The sequence below is a fragment of the Pseudonaja textilis genome, chromosome Z (genome assembly GCF_049901715.1).
Source record: "Pseudonaja textilis isolate UNSWEBS1 chromosome Z, rPseTex1.2, whole genome shotgun sequence".
In the NCBI taxonomy this organism is placed as follows: Eukaryota; Metazoa; Chordata; class Lepidosauria; order Squamata; family Elapidae; genus Pseudonaja; species Pseudonaja textilis.
The window spans coordinates 61,563,715-61,584,194 of NC_142008.1; the positions used below are offsets into that span (position 1 = coordinate 61,563,715).

Sequence of the window (20,480 nt, forward strand, 5' to 3'; positions counted from 1 at the left end):
CAGCTACTCACTGCTGGTCAGTTTCTAAAACTTAATACCTTAATACTCTTCCCGTTTAAAACTGAACAGCAGATAAACCAAATACTTTAACATAGTTATACTTTCCACAGATATAGGCTTATTCAACTCTTGTACAGCCTCTTTAACATTACAACATTTAATAAACATTTACACTGGTACAGCTTCTTTTACATTACAATTATAGTGTCATCAAACGCCATCTGTGTAACACCATTTGTGCCCTACTGCCTTTTTCCCTTCTGTCAATCTCATTACCTCCTGGCAACTTTGGAGTTCATACCGACACTGAATGCTTTTACTTCACTTGCTGTGAACCGTTCAGGAGGTATACCTTTGTTTCCTCCTCTCAGATCTCCTTGGTATTATATGTTCCTGTGTGTCTGTTACAGGTCTCTCCTCTTCTGTATCTTCTGTGTCTATATCCTCTGTGTCTTCTCTTTTTATCTCAGGTCTATCCTCTTCTATCCAGATATCTATATCTTTCTTCCAACTCAAGGAATATTCTTCTCATACTCTGCAGATGTGTGGACATACCACTCTCCCAGCTTCAGCAGGGACTGGTCTGTCTATATTGCCCTTACAAGCCCAGGAGGGTTTGAGTCCCAATAGGAAGAGAAATCTTTCTATGACGTGCTTTTGGGCAGAAGAAAGTGGTGGTGGTGTGGGGGTAGAGAAGATTTCCTCTGAAGATGGTTTCGTAAATCCCTTTGAGTGCTCTCCTCCTGATACAGGACTCCCAGTCCTCATTTGGCCTTGCTGCTCCAGATAGCTGAAGCCCCAGGGGAAACCAGAGCCTTAAACGTGGCCAAGTCTCAAAAGGTGGCTCCTGCTGTTTCAACCAAAGGGAAGCAACCTGTGAAAAAGGCCTCAAGGGAGGAGGAGAAGGATGCTTCCAGGCACCACCAGGCCATTGAGAAGCAAATAGCCAAGATGCCTCAGGCCTCTTCTCGCTCTACATCTGCATGCCCCCCGTCCCCAGCATCACTCAGTGAAGTGGATTTGGAGGAGCCTTGGCCTTCTTCCAAACCTGGGATCTGAACTTGGCCACCTGATGTTTCCAGAAGAGGTGCTTCTCCCATTCCTTTTGAAGACTACAGTCAAGCTGAGGATCTTCATGGAGAAGTAGCACCTTGGCAGGAGTGTGGGCATAGTAAACAGAGGGTGGAACCTCCTTTACTTCTACTGACCCTGCAGCCAGACCTACTGATCCTTCTGGTTCAAATGTCCCTATTAATTTGTAGGCAATTAGGAAGGGCATCTCAGAAGGCTTGCAGAGAGCTACCCGTCATTCATCTGCAACTTCTGATTCATCAGGAAGGAGATCCAGGGTTTGTGAAGCTCTCTTATCAGAATGAGGCTCCTTTGTCAGGAGTTTCTGGGTTGGCTGAAGACCTTGCTCCTGCTGCCTCAGTGGCTCCATTGTTGGTGGGTGAACCTGATCAGCCTCAATCGGATGAAAGCCCTTCACAGGAGATTCTGATGTTTACGGGTTGTTTTAATTACTCTTTGTTTAGTCCCTTGTTGTTCAAGGCTAGAAACACCGCAAAATTGAAAAACAGAGGTGAGGAAACAGCATCAATACTCCCTCTGGAGGAGTCAGGTGTTCTGTTTGATGAGCCTGCAGTCAAGAAGGAAGTGGTCCCATCACCAAAGCTGTTCCTGAAGGTAATCAAGAAACAGCTTGAAGCTCCTGCCACAGGGCCCAATCCTTTGGCCTCTGATTGCAGGTTCTTCAACATGGGGCCTGCACTTACCAAGATCCTTCAGGTCATCACAGTTTATCCGGTTGCTGCTTTGACCTCCTCCTTGTCTACACTTCAGACCCAAAGGAAGTCCTCAAGGCAGAAGAAAAGTGAGTGGAACAGTCGCTACAGTGATCCCATTTGGCCACTGCCTGGGCTGTTGAGGCTTCTACAGCAGTTTCTTCCTTTATGAAAACCTCACTCAAGTAACTGAAGCAGCTGCGGGATGGAATTTCCTCATCGGATGTCTGGACCCACCAGGACATCAACAAGATCACAGCGGATACTGAATTTTATGGCAAGTTCCATCTTGCCTAGTGCCAGATTTGCCACAAAGGCCATTGCCTCCTCGGTGGCAGCCAGATGTAGGTGCTGGCTACACAATTGGCAAGCATAAAGGAAAGTTGGCGTCTGCCCTGGTCCTAGGGCATAAGATCTTTGGTCAGGTCCTTTAGCCCCTTCTGATGGAGACCTAGGTCAAGAGGAAAATTCTTCCTTCACTTCTACAGAGAGTGGAACATCGATCTGCTCCTTGTTTCAAACGTCCACAGTTCAGAAGAGAGTCAACTTCCAGTTTTCCACCAGCTATTGAAACCTGCTTATCAATGATCAGAACCTCGTCCTGACCGCTCAGACAAGAGCAGGCAGCAGTTTTCTTCTAGACAGCCCTTTCAAAGAGGAGGAAATTGCTCGTTCTGTCACCAGCGCTAGGACACAGTCTATCCCCATTGGTGTTTGTTTAGCATGGTTTGCTGACCAATGGGAGGGTATTACTTAAGACATCTGGGGTCTGTCCACCATTAGATCAGGTCTTTCACTAGAATCTATTCCACTCCTCCAAGTTTTTTTCTCTCCTGCCCAGTGTCTACAGATGCTGTGATGCAGAATCTGAGGGAGTCGGCCATCCAGAATTTGCTGGACCTCAAAGCCATTTAGGAAGTTCCCCTTGACAATAGGAGATGGGATGCTTGTCCAGAATTTTTGTTTTTTCCCAAGGCCTCGGGGGTTGGGGGGGTGGAGTGGAGGACACTTCTTGATCTGAAACTACTCAGTACTTGTGTTGTGTACAAGTGTTTCAAATGCACACTTTTGCTTCCATCTTGGAAAACGTTCAGCAGGGGGACTTCCACACATCAGTAGGCTTGACAGAAGCTTTTTTTTTACATGTCCCTATTTTTTCCTCCAACAGGGTTTTTTTTCTTAGGTTTTGTTATCACGGGCATCTTTCAATACAGGGCTCTCCCCTTTGGGTTGTCTTCTGCCCCTCGGGGGTTTTATCTAGATTCTGGTTCCCTTATCAGCACACCTCCATACCTTTCCAGTGTGTTTACCATGTTATTTAGATGACATTTAATCACGTCGTCGTCTTGTCAGAGGGCTCAGCAGGATCTGCAAGTCACAGTTTCAGTTCTACAGGACCTGGAGTTTTTCCATTAATAGAAATAAGAGCCATTTCTCTCCTACCACTCGCCTCCTTCATTTGGGAGCATTAACTGTCACTAGGGTCAGGTGTTTCTCTCCCAGAAGAGACTGGTTGGCCTTCAGGAGTTGATTGGGGGCATTCCAGGCAGGAGTCCTGTCCCTTTAGACCTCATTCTCAGCTTTGGGGGAAAAGGATACCCTGTGTTCCCTGGGCCAGGCTACATGCCATATCCTTACAGTGGTTTTTGCTTCCTTTCCAGAGAGTGGGGTCCAGCCATTCCCCTGGGAAAGTAACATTGTCTAATCAACTTTTTGATTTCCTTCCACTGGTGGCTGTCCAGGGCCACATCCAAAGGGGCAGCCTTTCAAGCTGGAATCCTGCCTGGTCCTTTCTACTGAGGCTTCCTTGTCTGGTTGGGGTGGGCATTTAGGTTCCCTCTGAGCTCAAGGTTTGTGGTCACACCAGGAACAGGCTCATAGCATCAGTTGGTTAGAGCTTAGAGCCATTAGTTTGGGCCCTCAGAAGGTTTCTCTCCCAGGTGGCAGGATCTAATCTTCTGGTTATGACTGACAATGTGGCCTCAAAAGCCCATATTAATTGGCAAGGCGGTATCAGGTCCTTTTTCTCTTATGACAGAGGCGGAGTCCCTGGTCAGATGGGCAGAACGACATCTTTGGTCAATTAGACCCAAGTATAGTTCTGGTTCAGGAAGGTTTGCTCAGCAGGACGACAATTGTCCATACCAAATGGCAATTACATCCTTCCTTATTTCAGCAAATCTCCCTGAGGTTTGGATTGCCAGTAGTAGATTTATTTGCCTCATCCCTTAATGCGCATCTGCCCAGATATTATACTAGGTATTTCTCCCAAGAAGCTGGTGGCACTAATGCCTTGCATTGCAGCTGGCTGCCTGGATTACTTTACGCCTGTCAACCTTTGATCCCAGCGGTGATTTGAAAGCTCTTGTTGGAGAGGACCGACACCATTTTGATGGCTCCTTTTTTTGGCCTCACCAGCATTGGTTTGCTGATTTGTTGGGCCTTTCAATGATCCCTCCTTGGAGGATTCCACAGGAGGATGTCTCTCTGCTCCAGCGGCTACAACTGGCAGTTTGGCGATTGAGGGGGGCATCTTCAAAATCTCCCAACTTTTAATCAACAAGGTTATCCAAACCATTCAGGCTTCCAGGCATCCTTCTACAATTCGCAATTATAAGGCTATTTGGCAATCCTTCTCAACTTGGTGTGTTAAATCCAACATCTCTCCTCTACTAACTTCGGGGGCTGCAATCTTGGAATTCTGACAGGCTGGCCTGGACAATGGTCTTTTCCCCAACACCCTCCTCAGACAGATGTCTGGCATCTCATCGGTCTTGTCTTGTGGGAAGTTGGAATCTTTGGCTCAGCACCCTACGGTCCATTGGTTCCTCAGTGGAGTGACCAACTTTTGCCTCCTATGGTACATAGGTACCCCACTTGGGATCTGACCAAGGTTCTACAGTCCCTCACAAAACCTCTGTTTGAGCCGCTTCAACAATCCAGTCTTCGTTTCCTTACTCTGAAAGTAACTTTCCTACTGGCAGCCACTTCGGCGAGGAGAGTTTCAGGGTTGGTGGCTCTCTCGATTCGCCCTGACCCCTGCATCTTCCATCCTCCTCCTCCTCCTCATCGGGTGGCTTTAAGGTTGGTCCACCCATCCTGACCACCCATCCTGACCTGTCTTGCCTACAAGGAAAAGTAGCATTCAGGTAAACAACGCCCAGTCTCATTCAGCCAAGAGGCACCTGGAAATCTTTTCCCATTACACTGACGGAGGCCATGCTGCCTGCTTTCTTTCACAAGCCACTAACCATGATTTAAACCACTTCTTTATTCTGGTGCAAGCTCACACTGGGTTTCTTTTCTCTCTAGGCATTACAGTCACTCTGACCTTCTTTCTATATCATAACCTGTCAGAGCGTTTGGCAGCGTGACTACCTTTATGAGATAATCCAGGAGCGAAACACAGCACACAGAAATTTAGACATTAACAGTGGTTTAATATTAAATCTTAATACTTAACAGAGTGAACTATTTTTAGTCTCCAGCAGTCCAAATTGTGACAGCAGAATTATGTAATTTGTGGGCATTTGGGTACCTTAGAAAGTATAGGATTGAGGGGGCACTTGTACCCATTCCAACATAACTCTCCAAAAACAAATAGTTAAAATACTTACCCCTGGCCCTTCTATACTATGGTGTTAATAGGTAGTATCCCATAACTTTTAGGAAAGTGTGGCGTCTATACTCCAAATATTGTCCTGTCATTTTTAAGGGTGCCTCTTCTTTTGCAATGAAATCTCTTAACTGATAAGTAAGCTCAGAATTTACTACCTACGGTTTTCTGGATCTAAGGACAAATGATACATTTTCTTGCTTTAAGTAATAAATTATGGCTTCCCCACCATATCTCTATCAAAAAGGTGAAGCTGTAAGTTTTGTTCTTGTTGTTTCCTAGCAGTTTATTTGGGGGGCTGGGAACATATTACTTAGAAACATTTTCAGTTTACCATTCTGGAGTTTTCTATTCCTTCAAATATTTCATGGATTTACTGAAGAAAAGGCTATTGTCTTATCTTACTGTTGTGGTGATCACTGATTTACATGGCTGGAAGGAAAACGAGACCGGAAGGAGTTGTCACCGTGAAACTTGTCTATTTGCTTCTCTTAATGTTAAACATTTATTTGCTTTTAATTTTCAGGGTCTTGGTTGGAGCCCCAAAGGCAGATTCTAAGTACAGTGCTTCTCTTAAGTCCCCAGGAGCTGTATTCAAATGTCGGGTTCACACTAACCCTGATAGGAGGTGCACAGAACTGGATATGGGTCGAGGTATGCATGAGTACAACTCTTTCATTTTCACTTTATTTGTTTTGAACACATTTTTTTCTTCCAAAGAAACATATAACCTTTCACATAAAATCTCTTCTAACAATCTTCAATCTACTTGTGTGTAAATTGATGTAAAGGAAATGACCTTCTTAACCTAGAAAATATATAGTATGGGAAGGCATTGGAATGAGAATTATTGGACAGAATATGGTCCTTATCTGTGTTTATTTTCTGTTAGCTTGAAGAACCAGTGATTTGGAAATAGGCATTTCTGCCTCAGATATTGGTACTTTCCCAGTCCTTCCCCTTATGTCTTCTCCTTCATGACCCCAAAGGCTCTTGGTGCCTTGCTTTAATAGCTTTCTGAAATTGATGATAGGAAGAAACCTGCCATTTCTGGAATGATTTGCTCTCCATGTTTCCTGCTACCCTCTGTGTTAGCACAATCTAAGTGTCTTTGAATGACAGCTGGTGGGAATTTGCCAGAAATGACTCTGTTGGCTATGAGAGATTCATTCTTTCCTGATATAACTACTACTGTAACATTTTAGAAACGTTACATCTTAGCCAATATCTTAATAATGATTTCAAATAGGTTTTCCATGGAATGTCTAATGCCAGGATTGACAAAGAATTGCCAGTCTTTGATGAACTTGGTAAACGTTTTTTCATGAAATATTTCCTTTATTGAGAAGTGTACTATGCTAAGATTAATTCTGAATCCATCAGATGGAAAAAATAATGGTCTGTTGTCTATAGTGCCATTTCCTGTAGATATACTTTACTGCCATCTTCATCCTTTCTAAGTTCCCACCCTTCCCCTGCATTTGTTTTAGCTAATGTTCGAGGAACGTTCTGTGGAAAGACATGTAAAGAAGATAGAGATGATGAATGGATGGGTGTCAGTCTGGCAAGACAGCCAATGGTTGGAGGAAGTATATTGGTAAGTTGTTTTCCCTTGATCTCATTGAAGTGGGAAGTGTAATATTGACATTGACATAAAATGTGTGAGAACAGATATACTGTGCCAGGGACTGATGAGAACTCAATTAATTCTCTGCTTTTTTGGGGAGGAAGGTAAATTGCATCCTGAGGACAAAGCTGGCATCTAGAAAGACAACTTTAAAGATACCTCCTTCTGTCATCCCTAAGGGTTTCCTTTTCAAAGTGTAGATTTAGCACTTGGAACAGAATGAAAATCACCTTGTGTTTCTGTAAATAAGCCTGCTCAATTTTCTTTTTTAAAATATACATAGATGTAATGCATATGAATAGACTTAGAAAATATTTTAGGCCATGCTTCATACTAAAGCATTTCTTGCTTTATGCTTAAGCTAAAATTAAATAAGTAAATATTGATATTCAAATACATTTTTATGGATGGTCCTTTTGTAATTAGTAACTAAGAAGTCAGTGGAAGGTAATTTTTTCAATGATGAAAAATATCAGTGGATCGTGACTTTTTCAATGATGAAGCATGTTGTTCTTGATGGCAAAAGGCTCAGAATTGTAGTTCTTCAGAATAGTCAAGGTTGGACTATGAATGGTTTGTCTCTGGTTCACTTTCAGTTTATTGTACCACTTGACTTCATTCCTACCTCCAGGCAATTTAGGATTTCAGTAATCTCACTGGAATGTAGCAAAAAGAAGATAGAGTCAGTTCCAATCATGTTATCAAACTTAAATGACTTGCCATATTATTTATAATATACATTAAATATATAGCAGGTCCAGTACAACTTTAACAGATACCAAAAGTCAATAGATTTCTGAAGCTGCTCTTTCAGTTAGGATTTAAACCATTACACCCCCAAACTCAACATTAAGAAAACTAAGATCATGGCATCTGGCCCTCTTAATGCCTGACAAATAGATGGGGAAGAAATGGAGGTAGTGACAGATTTTATTTTCCTGGGCTCCAAGATCACCGTAGATCGGGACAACAGTGGGAGGAAAGCTATGAGAAATTTAGACAGTATACTAAAAAGCAGAGACATCACCCTGCCAACAAAAGTGTGTATAGTCGAGGTTATGGTTTTCCCAGTTGCAATGTATGGCTGTGAAAGTTGGACCATAAGGAAGACTGAGTGCCAAAGAATTAAGGCCTTTGAACTATGGTGCTGGAGAAGACTCCTGCAAATCCCTTGGACTGCAAGGCGATCAAACCGGTCAGCCCTAGAAGAGATCAACACTGACTGCTCTTTAGAAGGCCATATCCTCTCTATAAAAAAGTTTTTATTTTTTTAAAAACAAACATACACATACAAAATATAAAAACATAAAACGATCTTCCATTTTATATACATACAGTGTGTCAGTTGGTTACAAATCTTTTGTGCTATCCTTTAGTAGTCATTACTCACATTTTATATCAATTTTCACATTGTCAGTTATTAATCATCCATGACTAAACAATTTATTCCATCATGTTATACGAGATATTCCAAATTTTATCTTAAAATTTATGTTATACTTTCAACCAATGGTTATATATGTCTATATTATGTTTTATATCAATCTATTAAATTTCTATCACAGAATTATCTAGTCTATTACATTACCATGTCTTTTTGTCCAACCATTGATAAAACAAATCCCATATCATATAAAATTGGTTATCTTCTTGTTCTCTAATTTCAAATGTCAATTTACTCATTTCAGCACCATCCATAATTTTCTTAATAACTTCCTCCTGCATAGGTAGTTTATCGTTTTTCCAATTCTTAGCAAATACAATCCTAGCTGCCATTAAAACATTTACAATCAAATATTTCAATTCTTTGTTATATTTTTCCGGTATAATTCCCAATGAAAAGATCTCCGGTTTAAAGTCTATATGTTATTTTATCATTTTTCCAACCATGTGTGGATTTTAGTCCAATTTTTTTGCGTCTGAGTATGTTCACCACATATGGTAATATGAACCAGGTATCTGGTGATATTTCCAACATTTATCCAATTTATTCTTAAACATTCTTGCAAGTCTCGTCGAGGGTAGATGCCACCCAAAGGTAGTATTCAGCAGGTTCTGACCAGTTCTGAGAATTGGTAGCGGAAATTTTGAGTAGTTCAGAGAACCAGCAAATACCACTTCTGACTGGAGATTTTACAGTATCTTTCCCCTGCCACACCCACCATGCCAGGCCCATAGAACCGGTAGTAAAAAAATTTGAATCCCACCACTGATGCCACCTGTAAAACATCTTATACGGATTTTCTTTATATGCAGTTGACATTGTCATTTTATAATTTTGAGACCACAGTTTTTGCCATTTTTCTAAATCAATCCCATATCAAAAATTCCCCCCCAAGCAATCATCATTTCTTTGACTTGTTCCTCCTCTAATTTAAATTCTAATAAATATCCATAAAGTTTTTAAATTACCTTTTCATCAGTACCCATCAAAATTTTATCTAAATCAGTCAACTTATCAGAAATACCTTCTGTTTTAACATCTTTGTCAAATCAAGATTGTATTTGCAAATATGAAAACCAGTTCATTTTTACACCTTGTTCTTCCAACACTTGCATAGATTTAAGTTCACCCTTTTCATTCAATATCTCACCATATCTAACTATTTGTTCCTTTTTATATATTATTGGATAAGAAAAATCTTCAGTGGTAGATATCCATAATGGAATTTTTAAATAGTATTATTTTTAATCTTCTCCCAATTCAAAAACAATGCCTCTTGGATGTAATGTCTTCTAAAATACCTCTGTGTTTTAGTTCCCTTGTACCAAAGGAAGGCATGCCATCCCAATAACAAGTCATGCCCTTCTAAGGTCAATAGACTACTATTCCTTAATGTTATCCATTCCTTTACCCACATCAGATTTGTTGCCTGGTAATACAACTCCCAATTGGGCAAGGCAAACCCTCCTCTTTTTCTAGCATCTTGTAACAATTTTAGTTTTATTCTTGCTTTTTTTGCCCTGCCAGATATATTTCAACTCAATTCTATTTCAGTCTTCAAAAAACTTTCCCTAGTCGGATTGGGATTGTCTGGAATAGATATAAAATTCTAGACAATACATTCATCTTAATTGTAGAAATTCTCCTAATCAATGATAATTGTAAATTTCCCCATTTTGCCAAATCTGTCGCAATCTGCTGTTTGAATTTAAGATAATTATCCTCTTTCAGTGTGCTACATTTTGGTGTAATGTATATCCTTAAATACTTAACCTTGTTTGTGACCTGTATTTCTAAAACTTCTTCCAACTCTTTCGTCTTGCTGACATATTCTTTGTTAATATCTTTGTTTTACCTTTATTTTCAAACCTGCTACTTTTCCATGTTCTTGTATTTTTTCTATTAATTTGGGTGCTGTTTCCAATGGGTCTTATAATATGAATACCAGGTCATCTGCAAAGGCTTGCAATTTATACTCTTCCTTTTTGATTTTCATTCCTTTTATTTCTTTGTCTTCTCTAATATTTTTATTCAACACTTCCAAAGTTAACACAAACAGCAGAGGCGACAGTGGACAACCTTGTCTTGTCCCTTTTCTTATATGTATAGATATAAGAATTAGTTTTCCATTTATCATAACCTTTACAGTTTGTTCATAGTATATCATTTCAATGGCTTCAATAAATTTTTTACCAAAGCCCATTTGAGTCAATTGAGATAAGGTGAATCGCCAACTCACATTATCAAAGGCTTTTTGTGCGTCTCAAAACATCAAGGCCATTTTCTTTTCAGGATACACCTCATAGTATTCCAGAGTATCCAAAATAATTCTCACATTGTCTTTGATTTGTCTCTTTGGCAGGAATCCATTTTGATCAATATAGATAAAATTATTTAAATATCTTTTTAATCTTTCTGCCAAAATTGAAGCAAAAATGTTATAGTCTGAATTTAATAGGGATATAGGTCTATAGCAGGGGTGGGCAAACTACGGCCCACGGGCCACATCCGGCCCGTTGGTCTGTCCAATCCGGCCCGCCTCTGAAAAAAAATAGCTGGGCGTGGCTATTGGCCTGCGCCGCGTGGCCCCCAAAGCTGCAGAACAGTGCGGAGCACTCTCGGGATAGGAAAGAAAAGAGCCTTGGCTGGGAGTTCGAAATCACCTTCGAGTGCGACCTCTCCAAAGGTGAGTCCCCGCCGATCCCCCTTTTTTTCCCGAGGCTTCCAGGCTTAAACTTTGCAAAGGCAAAGTTTGCAGGCAGAAGTGTCTTCCCGCCGAGGAGCCCAGTTCTGCCCGGTGGACAGGCAGGCTGCTTGGAGGAGGCGACCGGCGGCGCTCCGGGCTTCCCCTCCACCATGCGGCTCGGGGCCAGGTGCGAACACCCACGAGGAAAAGGAAGGCTCCTCGGCAGGAAGACGCTCCCACCTGCAAACTTTGCCTGTGCAAAGTTTAAACCTGGAAGCCTCGGAAACCTGAGCAACTTCCCAGCAACTTGCGGCTTCCTTTTCCTCGCGGGCGCTCGCGCCTGGCCCCGAGCCGCGTGGCGGAGAGCCTGGAGCGCCACCAGGTCACCTCCTCCAAGCAGCCCGCCTGCCGGGCAGAACGCTTCCCGCGGTGCTCCAGGCTTCCCCTTTTCCTCGCGGCTCGGGGCCAGGTGCGAGCACCCGCGAGAAAAATGGAAGCTGCAAGTTGCTGGGAAGTTGCTCGGGCTTCCGAGGCTTCCAGGCTTAAACTTTGCATGGGCAAAGTTTGCAGGCAAAAGCGTCTTCCTGCCAAGGAGCGGGAAGGGTTCCGCCCAGCGGGCGGGCGGGCTGTTTGGAGGAGGCGACCCGGTGGCGCTCCGGGCTTCCCCTCCGCCGCGCGGCTCGGGGCCAGGTGTGAGCACCCACTAGGAAAAAGGAAGGCTCCTCAGCAGGAAGACGCTCCCGCCTGCAAACTTTGCCTGTGCAAAGTTTAAGCCTGAAGCCTCGGAAACCCGAGCAACTTTCCAGCAACTTGCACCTTCCTTTTTCCTCGGTGCTCGCGCCTGGCCCCGAGCCGCGGCGGGGAAGCCCGGAGCGCCGCCAGGTCGCCTCCTCAAGCAGCCCACCCGCCTGCTGGGCTTACCCTCCGCCCGCGCAGCTCGGGGCCAGGCGCGAGCACCCGCAAGTTATAAGGAAGCCGAAAGTTGCTGGGAAGTTGCTCGGGTTTCTGGGGCTTCCAGGCTTAAACTTTGCAAAGGCAAAGTTTGCAGGCGGGAGCGTCTTCCCACCAAGCAGCGGGAAGGGTTCTGCCCGGCGGGCAGGTGGGCTACTTGGAGGAGGCGCTCCAGGCTTCCCCTCCACCACGCGGCTCGGGGCCAAGCGCAAGTGCCCGAGAGGAAAAAGCAAGCCGCAAGTTGGTGGGAAGTTGCTTGGGTGCTGGGAGCCGCCGTCGTGGTGAGCGGCTCGTCGGGCGCGTACGCGAGGAGGAGGGCTTTTAAAGTGCCACCCGAGCAGGACCGCCAAGCTGGGAAACGGGGCACCAAGGCAGGGCAAGGCTTCATCAGCAGCAGCCTAGCTTTAGGTGGGCTTGGATGCCCCTGAGCGCGGTTTGCTGTCTGTTCTCTCCTGGGACTCGCGTTTGGAAAGCGTGGAAAGTAGTAGCAGGAGCAGCCATGGTGTTACTTTTTCATATATATATATTATATATTATATATTATATATTATATATTATATTATATATTATATATTATATATTATATATTATATATTATATATTATATATTATATATTATATATTATATATTATATATATATAATATATATATAACATATATAAATATTATGAAGGGCCCATTATAAAATGATGACCCCTAAGGGTCATCATATTCTTATATATAATAATATTCTTATATATAATTTGCTGCATTTTATAATGGGCCCTTTATCATGGCCTTTTATAAAATTGGTTCGGCCCTCGAATGCAGATCTGATTTTCCATGTGGCCCTCGACAGAAATTAATTGCCCACCCCTGCACTAAGCAGATACCCAGGGACTGCTTAAAGCCCTTCACTCGTTCCCTCTGGGTCTTTTTCGAGCCTCCCCGAGCCTTCCTAAGGTCCATTGGCTTCCGCAGTCCCGCTCAGCTGGTGAGGTAGCAGCGTTTTTCAACCCCCCGGTCTTCGTCTGGGGAGGCAGCTGCTGTAGGCCAGTACTTGTTTTTTCTCAGGCCTGGCGTTCTTTTCGGCTAATTGAACTACCACTTGTGCCTTGCAACTGCTGCTCCCTCCTGGGGCATCCTCCCTTCGCTGGAGCAATTTTAAAGAATATTAATAAGAATAATAAATAAAACCGAAAGAGCAATAGGCTCAATTTTTCCATATATATTCATATTTGCTACATTACTGCATAATATCAGACTGGTATTAAAAAAAGAAAAAGAAAAAAAACAATTAATAAATAAATGAATAAATTCAACAAACCATAAAAAATCAACAAAATTTTTTCACCAAAAGGGGGGCATGAAACAACCGCTGTGATACCCGGCCTTGGTGCAGGTCGCAAAACCAGATGAGCCAACCGTCTCTTACTAATTCTAAACAATTTTTTTCCAGCATTTTTTCCAGATGGCAGATGACAATTCTTCACGTGGACCTTCTCTGAAGGCCAAGTCCAAAATGCATTACCTGTGCAGACAGGCACAGGAGACCTCCAAAGCCTCACAGAAGGATGCCCTCAGATGCCACAAGGCATTGGAGAGGGAAATAGATAGGCGGTCTAGAGAGTCATGCTCTGTGCCTCTGACCCTCCCTCCCGCCACTCCCTCTACCTCCACCCAACCCCCGTCCTCCTCCTTCGCCTGCTCAATCTTCGGGCTCGGTGCCTAGACAAGCTCCCGAAGCTACCTTCACCCCACTGCTTCTGGCTTGCACCAAGAGGAACCAGAGGAGGATCCCATGGTCGAAATCCCTGAGAAAATGAGATCCTGGATGGAGTTTGCCATCCGCCAGGGAATTGCGCAGGGTCTTCAGCAGATGGTCGGTCTGGCCCCTCAGCCTGCGACCCCTGAAGTCCAGTCTCCATCCGTCAGATCTCTCCCCAGATCGGATATTTCACATAGTCAGGTACTCTCTCAGAGGGAACTCCCTCTTTCCCATGGGGTAGAGGAGGAGGAGCAGGAACAAGATCAAGGGGACCCGATTCAATTCGGGGAGGAAGAGGACCTTGATTTGGGGTCCATGATCTATAGCAAACCCCTCTCGGGGGCGGACCCAATGGAGTGGGAGATGTCAGAGGATGAAGGCCTCACCCCTGACCAGCCCACCTTTGTAGGGTTGTTCAAACCATATGTTTTCAAATCCATCCTTTTCAAGGCCAAAAATATCTCCCGCCTGATCTCCCAACCTCCCCCTGAGCCCCTTCCCGCAGCCTTGTGGGGGGGCCCGATGACTCCATCTTTAGACAGCCGGTAGTAGAGACCGAGGTCATTCCGGTCCCACCTATCTTTTCCGATCTGGTCTCCAAACAACTGGCCTCTACAGGGGCGCCTCCAGCCCCCTCCAGTCCGGACAAACGGTTTTTCAACCTTGATCCTGACTTCTCTCTCCTGTTGGACACCCCTACGGTCGACGAGCCCATCGTGGGCTTGGCTTCTTCCTCAACCCCTAGCGATGCCCTAGAGGCCCTGAAACCAGAAGACAAGCGAGCCGAGCTGGCCTTGCGCCGGGCTCACCAATCTGATGCCTGGGCCATTAGATCGGCCATGGCCACATCTTTCTTCACCAGATCCTCAATCAGATGGCTCCGCCAGCTAAAGCAACATGTCCCCGCGTCCAATCTTAGGGCACACCAGGACATTGCAAAGCTCACGGCCGCGGCTGAATTCTCGGCCGACGCCACTTATCAGTCTGTGAAATTCTCCACCAGAGCCATATCATCGCAGGTCACAGCTCGCCGCTTGCTCTGGCTCCGCCACTGGCAACCGGACATTAAAAACAAGGTGAAATTGGCATCCACTCCCATTTCGGGAGGTAAATTATTTGGTTCGGTCCTTGATCCCTTGCTGGTCGAGAGTCGTAACAAGTGCAAATACCTCCCCTCTCTTTTTTGGAGGTCCGACCCCAGAGCCCCCCTGTCCTTTCGACGAGGATCCTTTCATTCCTCCTTCCAGACCTCCTTTACCCCCAGATACCAGAGATCTCCCTCCTATTGGCCCCCCCATCCCAAGATTGGGCTGAGTCCGCTGAGAGGTCCAGAAGGGGTGGCTCCTACAAAAGGCCCCTCCAGGGATCTGGGAGCAGACCCTTTCGGCGCTCCAGATAACTTAATGCACTCCCTCCCCATCGGTGGCCGCCTCAAGTACATTGCCAACTGATGGGAGGCCTCCACTTCCGATGCATGGGTCAGGGACACCATCCGTTTTGGCCTTGCCTTTGAGTTCCAGTCCCCCCCTCCCGACTTCTTCATGTCTTCCCCCCTCTCCAGAGACCCTGCCAAGCGGGCTCTCATGGAGGCCGCCATCAGTCACCTCCTCGACATAAAGGCTATTCAACCCGTCCCCGTTGCTCAATGTGGGCGGGGTTTCTAATCCCATCTGTTTGTAGTGCTAAAGTGCTCAGGGGGTTGGAGGGCGATCTTAGACTTAAAAAGACTGAATCGCTTCCTGTCTCCCCGCAAATTCAAAATGCACACGTTAAATCTATCCTTCTAGGAACCAGACGAGGGGACTGGCTCACTTCAATTGACCTTTCAGAGGTGTACTTGCACATTGCAATTCGGCCCTCTCACGACAAGTTTCTACATTTCTCCTATAACAAACAACACTTCCAGTACATCGCACTTTCCTTCGGACTGTCCTCCGCTCCCAGGGCCTTCACCAAGGTTCTGGCGGCCCTGGCAGCCCACCTGAGAACCCTCCCAGTCTGTCTCCACTGCAACCTGGATGACATCCTCATCCAGTCCCCCTCCAAAGATCAAGCAGAAAGAGACACCAGAATCACTCTCTCTGCCCTCCAGGACCACGGGTTCCTGATAAATTGGAAAAAAAGTCACCTTTCCCCTTCTACCCGGTTAACCCATCTGGGGGTGGTGATTGACACTGTTCAGGAGCTAGTCTTCCTGTCCCCGGAAAGACTCCTTAGCATTCAAAAATCCGTTAATCTTATTAGGCGTTCAAAAAAGGTTTCTTTGTTAGACTTGTCAAAATTGTTAGGCAAGATGGTTTCATGCATCTCTATTGTTCCCTGGGCCCGTTTTCATACCAGATCCCTTCAATGGTTCCTGCTCCCGTATCAGCGATCAGGAAGGAGCAACTCAAGGCTCCTGGTCAGAGTTCCTCCAAGAGTCCTTACGTCCCTCCTCTGGTGAACCAGACCGGCCATCAACAAGGGCCACTACTTCAAAGAGCCCAACAGACTGACCCTCACTACAGACACAAGCCTGTTCGGATGGGGTGCTCACGTCCACTCTCTCTCGTCCCAGGGCAGATGGTCGACAACAGAATGACTCTGCAGCATAAATTGGTTGGAGCTCCATGCCATTTATCTGGCACTTCACAGTTTCCTCCCTCAGGTACGCGAGTGACACGTCCTGGTCCTCACAGACAACGTGACGGCCAAAGCCCATATCAACAGACAGGGGGGCACCCAATCGATTCGGCTCATGAGAGAGGCCGAACGCCTTTGTCGATGGGCGGAAGCAAACCTGTCATCCATCAGGGCAGACCATATCTCGGGGGCACTAAACATCCAAGCGGATTGGCTCAGCAGAGCCACCCTAGACCAAGCGGAATGGCATCTCCACCCATCCCTATTCAGGAGGCGGCCTCAATCTTCGGCCTTCCCAAAGTGGACCTCTTTGCATCCCCCTCAATGCCCAGCTCCCAAGGTTCTTCTCCAGGTACCCCTCTCACGGGCGGAGAACCACAACGCCCTGCGTTGCTCCTGGCCCCCAGGGCTTCTTTACGCCTTCCCCCGGCCCTTATCCCCAGGGTCATCCACAAGCTAATCCTGGAGCAAGCGGAGGTTCTTCTGGTTGCCCCTATTGGCCCAGACGTCCGTGGTTCGCGGACCTCCGCAACTTCTCAGTGCCCCCGGAGGATCCCCCAACAAGATTTCCCTGTCTCAGGGCCCACTTTCACATCCGAAACCCCAATGGCTCCAATTAGCCGTCTGGAGGTTGAGCGGGACCACTTAAGGAGGGAGAAGTTCTCCAGCCAGGTCATAGACACCATTCTGGCAGCCAGACGGCCTTCGACCACATGAATATACAACGCCACGTGGGTCGCCTTTTGTAATTGGTCCCACAAACTCCAGATCAATCCCCTCTCTCCCTCCATTGCACAAGTCCTGGATTTCCTCCAAGAGGGCCTTAACAAGGGATTGTCCCCTAACACTTTAAGACGGCAGGTCGCGGCCCTGGCAACCGTTATTTCCACCAGTAGCGGGGGTTCCCTCTCCCACCACCCCAGTATCCGGGCCTTTTTTAAAGGAGCTTCCAACCTGCGCCCCCCAGCTGTCCACCGCTATCCCACCTGGGACCTCAATAAAGTTCTCGTTTCACTCACCAAGCTCCCTTCGAACCCATCAGGGAGGCCTCCCTTCAGTTCCTGACGCTCAAAACTGTATTTCTCGTTGCTATCACATCTGCTCACCAGATTTCAGAGATAGCAGCCCTGTCTATCAGAAAAGATTTATGCGTGTTCCATTCCGATAGGGTCGTTCTCCGGCCCGACCCCACCTTCTTACCCAGGATTAACTCAGCTTTTCACAGAGCGCAGGAGCTTATCCTCCCGAACTTCTGCCCTAGACCTTCTCGGGAAAGGGAGAGACAGTGGCACACCCTTGATGTGAGGCGCGCCCTGAGGATCTACATCAGGCGCACCCAGCCCTTCCGGAAGTCAGAGGCATTATTTCTGTCATTCCAACCCAAGTCGCTCGGTCACAAAGTGTCACCTGCCACTATTGGCCGCTGGATCAGGGCCGCTATCTCAAAAGCATACCAGACACAGACCCTACCTATCCCCCCCGGCATAACTGCGCACTCCACCAGGAGCGCGGCTACCTCGGCCGCATGGGCCATGCAAGCTTCAATAACCGACATCTGCCGGGCTGCCACTGGGCATCCCCGTCCCCTTTCATCAGGCATTACAAAATCGATGTTTTCGCCTCGGCTGAGGCCTCTTTTGGCAGGCGGGTCCTACAACGGGTCCTTGAGGATCCAGAGGAGATTCCGAACCAGATGGGATCCCTCCCGTAGGACTCGCCAAGCTTTGGTATGTCCCACTCTGGATGCTTGCAGCAGCTCTATGGAGAAGGGGCATTGGTTCTTACCTGATACGCTTCTTCTCGTAGAGCTGCGTAGAGCATCCAGCCCCACCCCTTTATTTCCGTCTGGTGGGGAATCTTGTTTCGGCCAATGGAGTAGTTGTTAGTTAGGATGAGAATAAGGTCTTTCCTTCTCGTCTTCGCAAAACTGGGGAACGCTACGAGGGACCACGTGATGGGGAGGAGCATTCCTCAATTCAAGCTCAGCCTGTGAGAGCCGAGACTGGAGCACCTCCCACTCTGGATGCTCTACGCAGCTCTACGAGAAGAAGCGTATCAGGTAAGAACCAACGCCCCTTCTCTCCATGTTTTGGGTATTCTTTTCTTTAACATAACTTCGTTCATAACTTCTAATAGGTGAAGATTCAGTATTTTCTGGAAAGTCTTGTAAAATTCCACTGGTAAGCCATCTGGACCTGGTGCTTTCCCAACATTCTGGTTTTTTAAGGCTTCTGTTAATTCCATCATTGTTATATTTCCTTCTAGCATTGTTTCAATATCTTTAGGTATCTGAGGTAAATTCGCTTTCTGTAAATATTGCTTAACTTTTTCTTCTTGAATATTCTCTTGAAAATACAATTTTCCATAGTAATCTTGTATATTTTTTTCCTTCTCATTTCCATAGCAAACATGTCCTTCTTCATTTATTACTTGGCTAATCCTTCTTGATTCTCTATCCTTTCTCAGTTTATAAGCTAGCCATCTGCCTGGTTTATTTGCATCTTCAAAGTAATTCTGTTTAGCATTTTTAATTTTTTGTGCTGGTTCCTCTTTTTCCATTAGTCCCATTTTATGTTTAATTATATCCATTTTATTTTTAATGTCTTTTTTTGTGGGGACTTCTGTAGATCTTTTTCCAATCTTTTATAATCATCCTCCAATGTTTTGAAAGTCTTTTTCTGTTTTATATTTCTGTTCCTTGTATAGTCTATTATCAAGCCTCTTGTGTAGGCCTTCATCGTGTCCCAGAGATTCTGTAAAGATGTATCCTCTTTTCTATTTTCTTTTAAAAAGAAAGCAAGTTCTTTCTCTATTTTCTGTTTAAAGTCTTTTTCTTTTAATATCGTATTATTTAAGGTCCATCTAGATCTCCTCTTATATCCTTTCCAAATAACTGTCACTGGATTATGTTTCCATTTCAATCTCTCATATGTTGGTCAGTAATTCTGCTGGCATCCATATCATATCTATTCTAGACCATGATGCATGTCTGTTTGAGTAAAAAGTGTATTGCTTATTTTCCACATTTCTCTCTCTCTATGCATCTTTTAAGTTAAATTCTTCAGTTATTCAAAAGAAAGATTTTGGTAGTATCTTTCTAGCTTTCTTTGTTGATTTCTATGTTTTATAGTCCAACCGATCATTAACTATTCCATTAAGATCCCCCATCATACAAATATTAGCATAGTCCAATTCAATTATTTTCATATGTAGTTTCCTATAAAATTCTTCTTGGCTACCATTCAGAGCATAGATTGCAATTAAAAGTGTTTTAACATTATTGTCCATTATTTCCGCCATCAAAATCCTTCCATCGTCATCTGTGTAAATTAATTCTGCCAAAATTGTATCTTTAATATATAAAACCACACCTTTTTTTTTAGTTTGGGCCAGCAACGTAAATAATTTCCCTATTTTTTTGTTTCAATATATATTCATGTTGTTTTTTGATATGTACTTCTTGTAGGCAAATTATATCCAATTTTAATTTCTCTAATTTGTGAAATATTTTCCTTCTTTTAGTAGCCAAATTAAGTCCATTTATGTTAATCATAATCAATTTTCTTTCCTCCATGTTAAGCTTTGTGAGGGGGTATTATTGGTCTAGTAGGTCTTAATTCTCATTGCTCTCTGGGTACACCACCTACTGTATCTTCTTTTTATTTTTCAATTGCTGCTATACACTCCTCTTGAAATTCAATTAATGACTCTTCTTTTCTTGCTTCTTCCTCCTTTCCTCTGAAATATTATCGATAGAATAGCTCAGCTTTTGCAACTGTGTCAATTCTGTAACTCTTTGGTCAGAAATAGATATTTTCTTCTCATCTCTTTTCCTCTTCTTGGTACCTGTTTCAGCACCACAATTTCTTTATCTTTATACTTTGAAGTTTTTCTTCTTGCCACTTGCAGTATCTGTGTCTTGATAATCTTTTTAATGAATCTGATATGAATTTCTCTTGGTAGTCTGTTTCTCATTACGTATCTTGTATAGACATGGAACAC

General features: G+C 44.7%; 1 protein-coding gene across 1 annotated transcript in view; it reads left to right on the forward strand.

Moving 5' to 3' along the window:
* Positions 1-20,480, forward strand: part of ITGA9 (integrin subunit alpha 9) — a 496,160-nt gene that overhangs the window by 32,316 nt on the left and 443,364 nt on the right. Inside the window, 2 exon segments of the mRNA XM_087917165.1 lie at positions 5,927-6,054; positions 6,891-6,997. Of these exon segments, the coding sequence (XP_087773291.1) occupies positions 5,927-6,054; positions 6,891-6,997 (235 nt within the window).